The sequence below is a fragment of the Schistocerca gregaria genome, chromosome 7, assembly GCF_023897955.1.
Source record: "Schistocerca gregaria isolate iqSchGreg1 chromosome 7, iqSchGreg1.2, whole genome shotgun sequence".
Classification (NCBI taxonomy): Eukaryota; Metazoa; Arthropoda; class Insecta; order Orthoptera; family Acrididae; genus Schistocerca; species Schistocerca gregaria.
This window is the reverse complement of record NC_064926.1, coordinates 137549656-137564772: the sequence shown is the minus strand read 5'-3', so window position 1 is coordinate 137564772 and position 15117 is coordinate 137549656. Positions and strand designations below refer to the sequence as shown.

Below are 15117 nucleotides of genomic sequence, written 5' to 3'. Positions count from 1 at the left end.
GTTGCTTCTCTGTTAGCACTGACATCTGAACACAAACGCCTCTGCTGTCGGTCGTTAAGTGAAGGCCGTCGGCCATTCCGTTGTCCGTGGTGTGAAGTAATGCCTAAAATTCAGTATTCTCGGTACACTCTTGACACTATGGATCTCGGAATATTGAATTCACTAACGGTTTCCGAAATGGGATGTCCCATGCGTCTAGCTCCAAGTACCACTCTGCGAGCAAAGGCTTTTAATTCCCGTCGCGCGGCCAAATACTTTTCACATAAATCACCTGAGAACAAATGGCAGCTCCGCCGAGCATTGCCCTTTTATATCTTGTTTTCGCAATACAACCACCATCGTTCTTTCTTTCGCTCACGCTATAGTCCCGCAGCGATCGCAGGGTGGCGTGGTTACAACGGATTTGGCAGTGTTTGTGTTAGGGACGGCAGGATGCCCTTCCTGCCGCCACCCCGTACCCCCCAGGGCGGAATCAGTGTACCTTAACTGTCTCTGTCTAGTGCAAATCGTGAAATAGTGCGGACGTGTTTCAAATGTCTGCGACGCGGTTAACTGAGGCGCAACGTGGGGACCAGCCCGGTATTCACCCAGCGGGATGTGGAAAACCGCCTAAAAACCACATCCAGGCTGACCGGCACACCGGCCCTCGTCGTTAATCCGCTGGGCGGATTCGATCCGGGGCCGACCCGCCTACCCGAGTCCAGGAAGCAGCGCTATCGCTATCACTTGTCTTGTGTCACGCCAGTGTACGCCATGGCGAGTATGTGTACGAACTCTCACTGCCATTCATATCCTCATCCTGCTACTCGTTGGTGGGCAGTGTATATTTATTTCTGTACAGATTCGAAGTATTACCTCTCTATTTTCATTACACTGTAGAAACTGTCACTTTAATTCAAGTACATTCGACAATTATGATAAAATAATAAACTGTAGATCGGCAATTCCAAATATTTTGTGAAATCTCAAGTTATTTCAACGACAGATGACGCACTACTCTTCTGTAGACCATTATCACAAAGACAAGTGATTCTTAGTTAACACACATCAGTTACGCTGTACAGAATCAATTGCTTAGTGATCAAAGTCAGCACAAATGTGCATAAACTCTACTTATAAAACACTTTTGGAACTGGTCAACAGCATTCTTTTAGTGTCGTTCTTGTACATGCTAGAGTAACATGTATCAGTTTTTGATTGCAAAATGGAACAGTAACACTTCGAAACCTGTGTGCAATTAAATAAATTTTGGCAGGCGATTGTTGAAAGAAAATTTCCCTTGTGCAATGGATAACGTAGCTGGGCTACCGTTTCTTCTCATAATGTGATAAAACATGAACATAATCTGCAAAAGCTTGAAGTATCGACTCTGGTGAACGTACCACGGCTTTTGACGTGTAGTAACACGATCGCTTATGAGTGTGTAATGGCATCGTTTTTTGAACCGTTTAGAAATTTGAGTCGAAAACTGACGTTGCGGACCTACGATAAACATTCATTATTTTTTCCCAGTGTTTGGCTATATCCTAGTCACGCTGTAAATAGTTTTAATTGCGTATTGCTATACGTTTATTTACTACCTATTCGTTGAGACCAACTCTGACCACAATTTTATTTGCTTTGCTTTCGTCTTCGCTCAAAATTCCATCATTCTTTTTTATGTCCATGGGGCAGCGTCTCTTCCTTTTATTCATTCCATTTCCATCTCGATTCATCCCATTTTTTCCCCAATCTTTCTGCGTAAGACATCGTTGACATTTACTTGTTTACGTGATTCATACTTTTACTATAATTTTTGTTTCGAACCTGTATGGCCAAGTGTTGACATGTTCAATGCTTCATCTTTCTTTCTACTGCACCTTCACTGTCTTCCTCCCCCTTGTTTTCTGTGCTTCACTGATGTTCACTTAAATCCTGACATCAGTTCGCCTACGATCTTCCAACGTTCTCTTCCAGTTGAAGCTATCGTGCACTGCTGCATTTGATTTTTTCCTTCTTCGTTCTGCTTTCCAAAGCCTCCTGACTTTTTTCTTCCAAATGTTCCCTGTTCAGCATGTTGCTTTTTATAAAATTATGTCGTCCATCCTCATAATGTGCCTGGAAAATCTAAATCTTTACTTCCGTGTCATTCTTGAAATTTGACCTGTGCATCCAGACTTTGCCTCGTTTTTTTTTTTTTCATATTCCGGATTTCTCTTAAGATCTTTTGTTTCTCGTTCCGCAGCCCATGTCGGTCGTCTTCGCTGAACACAACGTGGAATTTCTGACTGTCAGCATATATTGTCACAATCTGATGATCGCTGACAGGCTTTTCCTTCCACTTACCGTACTTTATGCAGCACTTGTTGTCTCCATGCGAGGCTCTTCTTCGACTATAGCGTACCTGTTCTCTTCCAGCCACTGGAAGTTGCGCACATTCTCTACAACTGAATTCGTTTTTAATGTAGCGATCGCAAACATTACATATTAATGTCGCTGTATTTTGAGCTGTTATGCGTTCGTATCAACTAATAATAATAACAATGATAATAATCTTCATTAGTAAACAGTTAGAACGGTCAACCAATCACTTGGCCACTAATTACATGTTGCTTGTCTAACGTCTTCCTGTCATAATCTACTCATTAAGAGATATAAACTTAGAATAAAGGTTTAAATTAACAAGTCAGTGATCAAAGTCAGAAACGTTAACATGCCTTGTGGCACGGCGCGCAAATTACTCAGACTATATTCTTCCATCATCAGATAATGAAAGCGCTTGGCGACTTCCAACAAGCTTCAAACGTAATTTCAAATCTCTACATCGGAGACTGATTCTTTAAAGATCGGCTGGAGGAGGAAGAGGGTTGGCATGGTTTTATGGTTTTTGGTAACAAATAACAGAGGACGGCTAATTCGGCTACCAGCCAGATCACAGATATTGAAATGTTTCCGTTCTTTTTCGTCACGTCTGCCTCAGAATAAGGTGGATCAGGAATTATAAGAAATGCTTGAGAAGGTGACCGGATGAGCAGACCAGAGGCAAAATACAATTTGACGGATTGTTTTGTTACCTCAGTTTACAGACAACATGAGAGATTCGCTGCTCCCATTGCTCATCCGAGAAAAATCAATATTGACATAGACGCTATGCAAGCCCATCTTGAACACCATTAGTGAGAGACATGTTTTACATAGGAACGGGAAGTTAGAATCGCTTTCTCCATCGCGGCAGCAAAATTTTCTTTTAGGGCCGTGGTTGTGACCATAATTTACAATCTGTTAAGGAATGTTCTCTGATTCAGCCGCCGTTGATTAAATTAACAAGGAGAGTTCTGTGGTCATATCTTGACGTTCTCAGAACTTTGTATGCGTCGTACGAATACAAACCTAAACGAAATAACATAAGAAAGGATCGAATAATTATGACGGACAGGAATAAAAGACTTGAGAATGATGAATGCGAAATGTAATTTAATTTGTTGGGAATTTAGCTTCTGGCGCCAAGTCATGGTTATTAGAAGCGGAGGAGGGAGAATGCTGCAGGGGACGGAGGGTCGAGCTTTTATAGGAACCATTACAACAAGACTGGATGGCGGGTGGGGATTCAAAGATCGCAGTTAAGAGACCGGTATCGCCACAAATGCCTCACTTCGTCCAGAATTCCCGACATTTCTTTCCTGTTATGGAGTACAGCGGCCGAAATGACTTTTTCATTCATTTGCGTCTGTTTTGCTGCATACCTTTTCTGTCCGCTCACCAAGAAGTTCCTCTGGCATACTTCACTGGCGTGTCGACCGAGGCGTTCCCAAATGAATTACTAATCCGCAGAGTAAACCTTATCACAAGAACAGGTGTACGTTCGCCATTACGAACGTTGTTGAACTCATGAAGACACGATAGTTTGTCGTCAAAATAAAGGCTCTTCAGTGTATTACAGCACCCAAACTGAGAAACATAGACGAACAGTTATGGATTACTTTCTTCACGAACGCAAATGTCAGTATGTCTGTGCCTGTGAGTCAGTGATCTGTGTGTGTGTGTGTGTGTGTGTGTGTGTGTGTGTGTGTGTGTGTGTGTGTGTGTGTGTGTGTGTGTTTGTGTGTGTGTGTATGTGTGTGTGTGTGTATGTGCGTGTGAAGAGGCGCCTTTCTGTTGACCAAATTTGCCACTGACAACTGTGTATTTTCGTATAAGTCTTTTATGCAAATTGCATAAATCAATCATATAAGCAGACGCTAAAAAGCAATACATCGCTATTGTCGATGATGAGCGGACGATTGAAATTCGTCCGATAAAGTAAACTGCCATCAAAACAGCATCTTACGTCGAATACATAATTATTAATATAACATATTTACAAATGGTGCAAATGGCTCTGAGCATTATGGGACTTAAAATCTGAGGTCACCAGTCACCTAGAATTTAGAACTACTCAAACCTAACTAACCTAAGGACATCACACATTTCCATGCCCGAGGCAGAATTCGAACCTGCGACCGTAGCGGTCGCGCGGTTCCAGACTGAATATCATATTTACAAGTAACTGCCTTGCACGTCACAAGAAACACCTTTATTATTTTATCAATTTTGCTTGAACACCGCAGTTTTTTTCGTAAATTACGCCTTCGAAAATACTACAGTTAGCCACAAGTTTTTCTGAAATGGTTTTATTATACTAGTTTCGGGTCAAAGCCCATCGTCAGATGCCAACGTCGACTTCTTGCAAGTTTTACATTTGTGTCCTAAAATATAACAAAGTATCTGTGATTACATAGTGTGTCCCTTAATGTACTTACTCCCTGAAAAGTCCTCCTTTGATTTTCTTTTACAATCCATACTGCTCCATGAAATGAACTCAAAATAAAATGGCAGATACATCTGTTTACATCGGCAGCTGATACTCTGTACCAAAGAATGTGGTATGTGTATTGATATGTTACTTCAAAGATATTTCTACATAGTTTAACTGTATAAAAGTATCTATACTATGGTATATCAGAACTTATGGCTGTTTGCAATATTTCCTATATTTAATAAAAACAAATACGCTCGGCCGACAAACAGCTAGTTAAATAGCAGTTTACAGACAGGGTGGATGTGAGATATCATCTTGGCCAAACCTAAAGAGAGGCGTACAATTTCTCCGAACGTTCCAGAGCGTAAAAATGACAGAGCCCATTTCCCTAAAAAATATTATCGATCTCGTCTGGGAAACAACCTAACTGCATGCTCTGAACTAGGGATGTAAGGAATAGGAGGGGAAAACGTATACAGTGGTGTACAAACCTTAAGGACGAAAATAACTTTCCCATGATGTATAGCCGCCGAGTAACACAGCCAGATGACATTTGGACCATACGTTGAAAGAACTGCAATACATAAGTACAGAAAAAAATTGTGCGATCTTTCGAACAGAAGTGACACGCGTCTTCAACGACGTTAATAACACTGAACTCACTGCGATTCATGATGGTACCCTGGGTATTAAGAAATTTGGGACGTGGTCCTTAATACACTACTGGCCATTAAAATCCCTACACCACGAAGATGAGGTCCTATAGACGCGAAATTTAACCGACAGGAAGAAAATGCTGTGACATGCAAGTCATCAGCTTTTCAGAGCATTCACACAAGGTTGGCGCCGGTGGCGACACCTACGACGTGCTCACATGAGGAAAGTTTCCAACCGATTTCTGATACACAGACAGCAGTTGACCGGCGTTGCCTGGTGAAACGTTCTTGTGATGCCTTGTGTAAAAAACAGAAATGCGTACCATCACGTTTCCGACTTTGATAAAGGTCGGATTGTAGCCTATCGCGGTTGCGGTTTATCGTATCGCGACATTGCTGCTTGCTTTGGTCTAGATTCAATGACTGTTAACAGAATACGGAATCGGTGGGTTCAGGAGGGTAATACGCAACGCCGTGCTGGATCTCAACGGCCTCGTATCACTAGCAGTCGAGATGACAGGCATCTTATCCGCATGGCTGTAACGGATCGTGCAGCACGTCTCGATCCCTGAGTCAACAGATATGGACGTTTGCAAGACAACAACCATCTGCACGAACAGTTCGACGACGTTTGCAGCAGCATGGACTATCAGCTCGGAGACCATGGATGCGGTTACCCTTGACGCTGCAACGCAGACAGGAGGACCTGTGATGGTGTACTCAATGACGAAGACGGGTGGACGAATGACAAAACGTCATTTTCTCGGATGAATCCAGGTTCTGTTTACAGCATCATGATGGAAGAGTGTATTCGTAATCGCCATACTGGCGTATCTCCCGGCGTGATGGTATGGGGTGCCATTGGTTACACGTCTCCGTCACCTCTTTGAAAAGTGGACGCTACATTTCAGATGTGTTACGACCCGTGAGTCTACCCTTCATTCTATCCCTGCGAAATCCTACATTTCAGCAGTATAATGCACCACCACATGTTGCAGGTCCTGTACGGGCCTTTCTGGATACAGAAAATGTTCGATTGCTGCCCTGGCAAGCACATTCTCCAGATCTCTCACCAACTGAAAACGTCTGGTGAATTGTGGGCGAGCTTGTCACAATAGGCCAGTCACTACTCTTGATGAACTGTGGTATCGTCTTGAAGTTGCATGGGCAGCTGTACCTGTACACGCCATCCAAGCTCTGTCTGACTCAATGCCCAGGCGTATCAAGGCCAGAGGTGGTTGTTCTGGGTGCTGATTTCTCAGGATCTATGCACCCAAACTGCGTGAAAATGCAATCACATGTCAGTATAATATAGTTGTCCATCGTCTGCATTTCTTCTTGGTGTAGCAATTCTAATGGCCAGTGGTGTGAGTTGTGTGGTCACCACAGAAACGACAATACATGGCCTTTAATGTGCTTCGAAGCTGGCTACAATACTGGTAAGCAGTTTTTGTTCTAGGACGTTACATTCCTCCAGCAGCGCCGATGACAACTGATGCTGTTGTTCCATGTGCTGAAGTAAGTCTCCCCAACGCAACCGATACACGCACGATCGGATTTGGTCAGTGGAACGGGCAGACCAATCCATTCATCCAATATCCTCTCGTTGTAAATGCTGTTGCTTTTGCGCAGTTCATGCGGTTGCGCGTTGTCATCTATAAAAATGATGTAAAGGCGACTGTAGTCCTCAAAAGACGAACATGGAGAAGGAGTAGGGTTTCACAATACCGTTCATTGGTGTTGGGGGTCAGTGCGTCCACGCAACACTACATGCCTCCCTGCACCACAACATTTGGAGCCCCGAACCGATCACGTTCGACAACGCTGGACTGGCGTTCTATTCACTCTTGATGCTATTTATTGAACATTCGCTACTCCTGTTAATTCAGAGTTTGGTTTTGCTTCTCTTTTCTGTTCCAGACTCACCACTCGTAAATTTCAGAGAGGAAGAGTAGGCTGAGGGGGTCTACATGGTACACAAGAAGTAATGCAGTATTTTACCAAGACCACTGGTTGTGCTATGTTACATACCGATCCACCGCTGATGTTCGTCGGTTGGCGACCCTTCCGAAAAACCAACGGAGGAGAACGCTTTTGTCACGCTGCCGAATTTTCCTCAGAACCGATGCGAAATTTTGGTTTGTCGGGGAGTATAAAATTTGTGTCCTGAACAGCATCTGTTCACTTGTCGAGGAATCGGCTGTTGTCTAGGATCTCACCCGTTTACATTCCAATAAGTTCTTTGAACTAGGTAGTGACCGCTTAACAACGATGACCTTTGAGTAGCAAATTATTACTCAGAAACAAAAGCGAGTCTGAAATCCTCTTATCACGCTGTTTACAGTGTAACAATGAATTATATTGCTGCGTGTCCTTTTGTCACGTACGACTAGTTGTTTGATATGAGGAACGTTTAGCCTCAAGTGACTAAATAGAGAAATTATTCCAGTGACCTTTGGGGCTGTACAGTAGTTAAACTACTTCCGCAGAAGTGCAAATAAGCGTAATACGAAATGTTTGTGCTGTAAGTGTAGCAAAACGCTCCCACTGAGCTACAGAGCTAGCAGTTGACAACTTCGTTAAACGATTTCTTGAGTTTGCGTCTCCGAGCGTGGACTCTGGTAGAGGTCGCATGTACAGAAATAGATCACGAAAGCGCATAGCACAAAGCGTAAATCCAACAGCGACTTCACGTGACAGCCGGCCGCGGTGGTCTCGCGGTTCTAGGCGCGCAGTCCGGAACCGTGCGACTGCTACGGTCGCAGGTTCGAATCCTGCCTCGGGCATGGATGTGTGTGATGTCCTTAGGTTAGTTAGGTTTAAGTAGTTCTAAGTTCTAGGGGACTAATGACCACAGCAGTTGAGTCCCATAGTGCTCAGAGCCATTTGAACCATTTTGAACTTCACGTGACAGCACATGATACATTGCTGACCATTAAAATTGCTACACCATGAAGAAATACAGATGATAAACGGCTATTCATTGGACAAATATATTATACTAGATATGACATGTGATTACATTTTCACGAAGTTTGGGTGCATAGATCCTGAGAAATCAGGACCCAGAACAACCACCCTTGACCGTAATAACAGCATTGATACGCCTGGGCATTGCGTCAAACAGAGCTTGGATGGCGTGTACAGGTACAGCTGCCCAAGCAGCTTCAACACGATACCACAGTTCATCAAGAGTAGTGACTGGCGTATTGCGACGAACCAGTTGCCAGGCCACCACTGACCAGACGTTTTCAATTGGTGAGGGATCTGGAGAATGTGCTGGCCAGGGCAGCAGTCGAACATTTTCCGTATCCAGAAAGGCCCGTAAAGGACCTGCAACGTGCGGTCGTGCATTATCCTGCTGAAATGTAGGGTTTCGCAGGGATCGAATGAAGGGTAGAGCCACGCGTCGTAACACGTCTGAAATGTAACGTCCACTGTTCAAAGTGCCGTCAATTTGAACAAGAGGTGACCGAGACGTGTAACCAATGGCACCCCATACGATCACGCCGGTTGATACGCCAGCATGGCGATGACGTATACACGCTTCCAATGTGCGTTCATCTCGATTTCGCCAACACGTATGCGACCATCATGCTGCTGTAAACAGAACCTGCATTCATCCGAAATAATGACGTTTTGCCATTCGTGCACCCAAGTTCGTCGTTGAGTACACCATCGGAGGCGCTCCTGTCTGTGATGCAGCGTCAAGGGTAACCGCAGCCACGGTCTCCGAGGTGATAGTCCGTCCTGCTGCAAACGTCGAACAGTTCGTGCAGATGGTTGTTGTCTTGCAAACGTCCATATCTGTTGACTCAGGGATCGAGACGTGCTGGACGATCCGTTACAGCCATGCGGATAAGATGCCTGTCATCTCGACTGCTAGTGATACGAGGCCGTTGAGATCCAGCACGGCGTTGCGTATTACCCTCCTGAACCCACCGATTCCATATTCTGCTAACAGTCATTGGATCTCGACCAACGCGAGCAGCAATGTCGCGATACGATAAACCGCAACCGCGATAGGCTAGAATCCGACCTTTATCAAAGTCGGAAACGTGATGGTACGCATTTCTCCTCCTTACACGAGTCATCTTAAGAACGTTTCACCAGGCAACGCCGGTCAACTGTTGTTTGTGTATGAGAAATTGGTTGGTAACTTTCGTCGTGCCAGCCCGTTGTAGGTGTTGCCACCGGCGCCAACCTAGTGTGAATGCTCTGGAAAAGCCAATGATTTGCATATCACAGCATCTTCTTCCTGTCGGTTGAATTTCGTGTCTGTAGCACGCCATCTTCGTGGTGTAGCAATTTTATTGGCCAGTGGTGTACCTGTCGTCTCTCCTAAGACACATCACATGCTTTTCTTCCTTTATTTTCTCTTGTGTTTCAGTATGTATTTGCAATTTCGTTCTTATAGGGTGTAGATAGAGCCAGCGGAAACAAACGTTGCACAACACATATTTCGTAAGTCACCCCGTTCCATAGGACATATGTGGGTATGTTTCCTGTGACAAACAAAAGTTGAATTTTATCCGCCCATTTTGTAAAGGGTCAAAAACAGTCTAGTGCGACATTCAGGTAAATGGTATGTGGTAAAACAGTTATACCTGTAAAAAAATGCGTTCGCAACGTCTTCCCTGTCCAGCGCGTCGTCGTTTCGCATGGCGACGCACGTCGCTTTTCCCGTGACTTAATAATCCATAGAAACTGAAGTACATCAGCGACTCGAGAAGAAAAAGTCTATCGCTGTTACACCTGCTGAATGAGGACGACCACTATATTCCCATCGTTATACAGGGTGTAACGGGTACAAGGGCAGATATTCCTATTGGTGACTGAGGGTACTGAAAAGCGTTGTATCAGTATCTACTTCATTTGCAGATTAGTATTTGTAGCCATTAGGAGCAGTATGTTTTAGGTTAGTTAGTACCTCAAACTACGTGTGGCAAGAGCAAGCTTACTTTCCCCTGGGCAGCATGTCAGATGTTGAAGCGTGGGAACGTGGACGCAAAACGGTAGACACAGTGTTCTTAGAGTGTGTAGACAGATCCAGCACAAACAAACATTGCTCATCACTTGTTTCGTAGAACTCCCAGTTCGACAGGACATATATGGTTTTGTTTCCAGTCACAAACAAAATGATGCATAAAGTTGAATTTTATCCGTCCATTTGGGAGAGGGGTCAAAAACAGTCTAGTGCGACATTCAGGTAAACGGTATGTGCTAAAGCAGTTATACCTGTAAAAAATGTGTTCGCAACGTCTTCCCTCTCCAGCACAGGCACAGTACTGGCCATGTAGGAAATACCAGGTTGTAAAATTTCTGGGAAGCAGAGGAAAGCAACCAAGACGCTAATATGCACACAACAAGGTGGCACATATAAAAATATCTGCACTTATGCCAGTCACACGCTGTATTTAGAAATACGATGTAAATTTCGGGTTACGCTCTGTTGCAAAGATTGTAAGTGGGCTGTTTAGGTTTTTATATTGGTAACGCCACGTGGCGCTCTGTATGAAAATCACTGGCTGTGCTGTGTGCAATCTGTGGCTAGTTTGCATTGTTGTCTGCCATTGTAGTGTTGGGCAGTTGGATGTTAACAGCGCGTAGCGTTGCGCAGTTGGAGGTGAGCCGCCAGCAGTGGTGGATGTGGGGAGAGAGATGGCGGAGTTTTGAAATTTGTAAGACTGGATGTCATGAACTGCTATATACATAATGACTTTTGAACACTATTAAGGTAAATACATTGTATGTTCTCAATTAAAATCTTCCTTTTGCTAACTATGCCTATCAGTAGATAGTGCCTTCCGTAGTTTGAATCTTTTATTTAGCTGGCAGTAGTGGCGCTCGATGTGTTGCAGTAGTTCGAGTAACGAAGATTTTTGTAAGTGATTTGTGAAAGGTATAGGGCCATTCTTTTGTAGCGATTATTGAAAGTCAGATTGCGTTGCGCTAAAAGATATTGTGTGTCAGCTTAAGCACAGTCTTGCACAATTTTTGTAAGGGGACATTTCAAGATAAGGAAGTCTTGTACGCCATGGAAGGAAAAAAGAAACTGAGAGTAGCAATCTCAGTAAATTACTCTAATAAGCCACTGGAATCAAAGTGATCCTCACACGAAAGCACTTGGCACATCACGCTGATCAAGTTCTGACGTTTGACATTACAGTTCGCGCTCAAACTGTAATAAGTATATGGTTTCTGTACACTGTAGTGTCAAACGTCATGGAGTACAGCCTAATATCGTGTCGGAACTCCTTTTGCCTGGTGTAGTGCAGCATCTTGACGTGGCGTGGACTCAACAAGTCGTTCGAAGTCCCCTGCGGAAGTACTGAGCCATGCTGTCTCTATAGCCGTCTGTAACGGCGAAAGTGCTGCTGGTGCAGGAGTTTGTACACGAACTGGGCTCTCGATGATGTTCCATAAACGTTCGATGGGATTCACGTCGGGCGATCTAAGTTGCCAAATCATTCGCTCGAACTGTCCAGAATGTTCTTCGAACAAGTCTCGACGAACAACTGTCGCCCAGTGACATGGCGCATTGCCATCCATGAAAACATCCATGAAGTCTACGAATGGCTGAAAATGGTCTCCAAGTAGCTGTAGACAAACATTTCCAGGCAGTGATCGCCTCAGTTGCACCAGAGGACCCAGTCCATTCCATGTAAACACAACCCGCACCGTTATGGGACCACCACCAGCTTGCACAGTGTCTTGCTGACAACTTGGACCTGTGGCTTCGTGGGGTCTACACCACACTCGAACCCTATCATCGGCTCTTAGCAACCGTAGTCGGGACTCATCTGACCAGGCCATGGTCCAGCCGATACAGGCACGAGCCGAAGAGGCGCTGGAGGTGATGTCGAGCTGCTAACAAAAGCACTCGCGTCGGTCGTCTGGTGCCAAAGCCCACTAAAGCCATATTTCGCCGCACTGTTCTAACGGATGTGTTCTTGTACTTACGCATTTCTGCTGTTATTTCACGCAGTGTTGCTGGTCTGTTAGCACTGACAACCCTAGACAAACGCCGTTTGCTCTCGGTCGCTCGTTACGTGAAGGGCGTCGGCCACCGCGTTGTCCGTGGTGAGAGGTAATGCCCGAAATTTGGTATTCCGGGCACACTCTTGACACTGTGGACCTCGGAGTACTGAATCCCCTAACGAGTTCCGAAATGGAATGTCCCTTGCGTCTAGCTCGTACTCCCTTTACATGAACGACCGGGAGTTCAAACGACAACTCCGCCAACGCACTGCCCTTTAATGCCGTACGCGGTAGTACCGCCATCTGTATTTGTGCATACCGCTATCCGATGACTGCACTTCGCATACGGTGCCCGCACAGTGTAGCTCAGGAGCGAAAGTGACACAATTCATTAAAGACAAAACAAGAGATCTGCGCTAAACATACTGTGAAATTAATTTCGTATAATAGGAATTCAACAGGTTCTGTATTTTTTTTTAATTACATAATATTCGCTTTTAGCTGTTACTGTTCCTATTTCACTATTACAATTTCGGCAATGTTCCAGTCTCAATCATCTAAAAAACATAATAAAAACGACCTAGGAAGACATATTGAGATCAAAAGCATGTACTGCAGTTTTTGCAGTTTCTTAACATTATAAGATATGATTTTGTGTCATACAGAAGGATTAAAAATAAGATTATTCTAAGGCTGCCTTACTCTCAATGCTGTCATGGTCATAGTTTGTTACTAATGACATTGGCAGATTTGTCACTGACATGCCAGCTGTCATGAGAAAGAGACAAAAACTTAAGGTGTATGTACCTTGCTGTATGAGGTAGAGCCGTGCAAAATATCGGACGCTGAGGTTGAGATTTCTAGCGCCTTGAAAGAACAACCAAAATAGACACTACGCTCACAAATATTTTTTTTAGTTTTTTAGAAATATGTGTCAATGTACTATAAATACACACTTTTAGACAAGTAAATCCCGTTCGTGATGTACTAGTCCGCTCAAGATTACAGTACATAAAATGGAGTATCACGATCAAAGATGTACTGCTGACCAGTTACCTTTCCATCTACGTACATCATACGTTGGTATCTATGCTGTATGTCTAGCTCCACGTCAATAACAATACTAGTAGTCATGCAATGTAGGCTTTCACAGCCGGTGTTGTCTTCAGTTGAAACTTCCGGACTGTGTCCACATGACGTTTCGTCTCCATCTGATGGAGACGAAACGTCAGGTGGAAATTTTATACATCGACCACAGCCCCTCAGATCGGAATTTTCAACTGAAGAAAACTAGTAGTGTCATTAATAACAACCAATGAGTGCATTACTATCGAAAGTGACACGTCCCTTTAAGAATGTCACTTTTATCCTGTTTGTGTGACGTAACATAACATCAAATCTTTTAAGTTTGACTGTGTCAAACTGCAAAAATCGACTGCAGCTACTATTAATCACACGATTGTTTTCTGATTACGTTGTATTATGGTTTGTAGGAACTTGAAAATGGCACAAATGTCGAAACTGCAATAGTGAAATAAAAACTACTAATAGCTAAAGGAGAATATTACGTCATTTAAAAAGTTGTGGAATGATACGGTAAGTAAAATGGAGAGACGACGCAGTGTACCGACGCAACTATCGCATTTTCGGAGCACACGGCGGACAGAGAGGTGTCGTTTGTGAACTGAAAGCACTCGAGTGTCGCGTGGCACGTCACTCACTTGTCGTCGTAGACGAAGCCGGCGCGCAGCGTCCCGGCGTAGAGCAGGGCGGCGAGCGCTGCCGACGCGACGCACGCCCAGTCGACGCGAGACGACGCCGACGCCGACGCCGCAGGCTTGGACGCCGGCGGTGGCGCCGCAGAGCCGCGCGTTGCTGCCCGCATGGGTGCAGCCGCCACACTGGCGACGCGGAGAGCACGCCTGCCTGCCCGCCGGCTGCAAAACACGCGCATGCGCACTACGGCCGCGGCCACGCGCTCACCCTCGACTCCCGCGCACCTGTTGGAGTCCGACACTTCTTTGCTTCTGTTTGTTTACGTTACGGATTCGGCGCCAAATAAGTCTTCGGTACAAAATGATCGGAAACTTACCGAGAGACAAATAATTAGTTTTGGAGATTTTATCAGTGCAATTCAGATGGGGGAGGGGGGGGGGATCAGTGGTAAGAATTCAAGCGAAATGAAATCATCTCTTTTTGATATGAGCAAAGGACTGATCTGTTTTACTAACTATTATATCTTTTAAAAATACTTATGTGTAACTATTTATTTTATTTAGAGGAAACACTATCCCAGTAAATTTGTTTGTCCTTTAATTTATCGTGATCTGTTACTGATTTTTACTGAAGCTATTTTTTACGTTTAGCTAAAAAAAAAGAGATACAATAAGCAAAATAATGAATGTCGTAGATTGCCAATTACGTATTATATCTGGTTTTATCGAGCGCCAGGCTCCTTACAAATTACTGTAAATGCAATAGCGTAGTATTACTCAGCTCCAGTTCACTGATCTGGAATTATTACTATCACAGAAAATAGACAAGTTTTAATAAAATTGTTTCACTGGATTACTTCAGTTAATCTCACTGACTATTTTTAAATAATTTCTTCCGCTCCGGCTATCAGACATTTTGCTGTGAAAAAATATTTTTAAATGTACCGCGTAATGGCGGCTGATTGTTAACAGTCAGAGATCACTGTTA

The 15117-nt window shown here is 44.1% G+C and overlaps 1 protein-coding gene across 1 annotated transcript in view; it reads right to left on the bottom strand.

Annotated features, from left to right (window-relative positions):
* LOC126281582 (protein O-mannosyl-transferase TMTC2-like) overlaps positions 1 to 14321 on the bottom strand; it is a 698078-nt gene extending 683757 nt beyond the window's left edge. The window contains exon 1 of the mRNA XM_049980663.1: positions 14136 to 14321. Within this exon, the coding sequence (XP_049836620.1) occupies positions 14136 to 14299 (164 nt within the window). The 5' untranslated portion in view covers positions 14300 to 14321. The remainder of the gene's footprint in view (positions 1 to 14135) is intronic.
* Between the last annotated feature and the right edge of the window lie 796 nt (positions 14322 to 15117).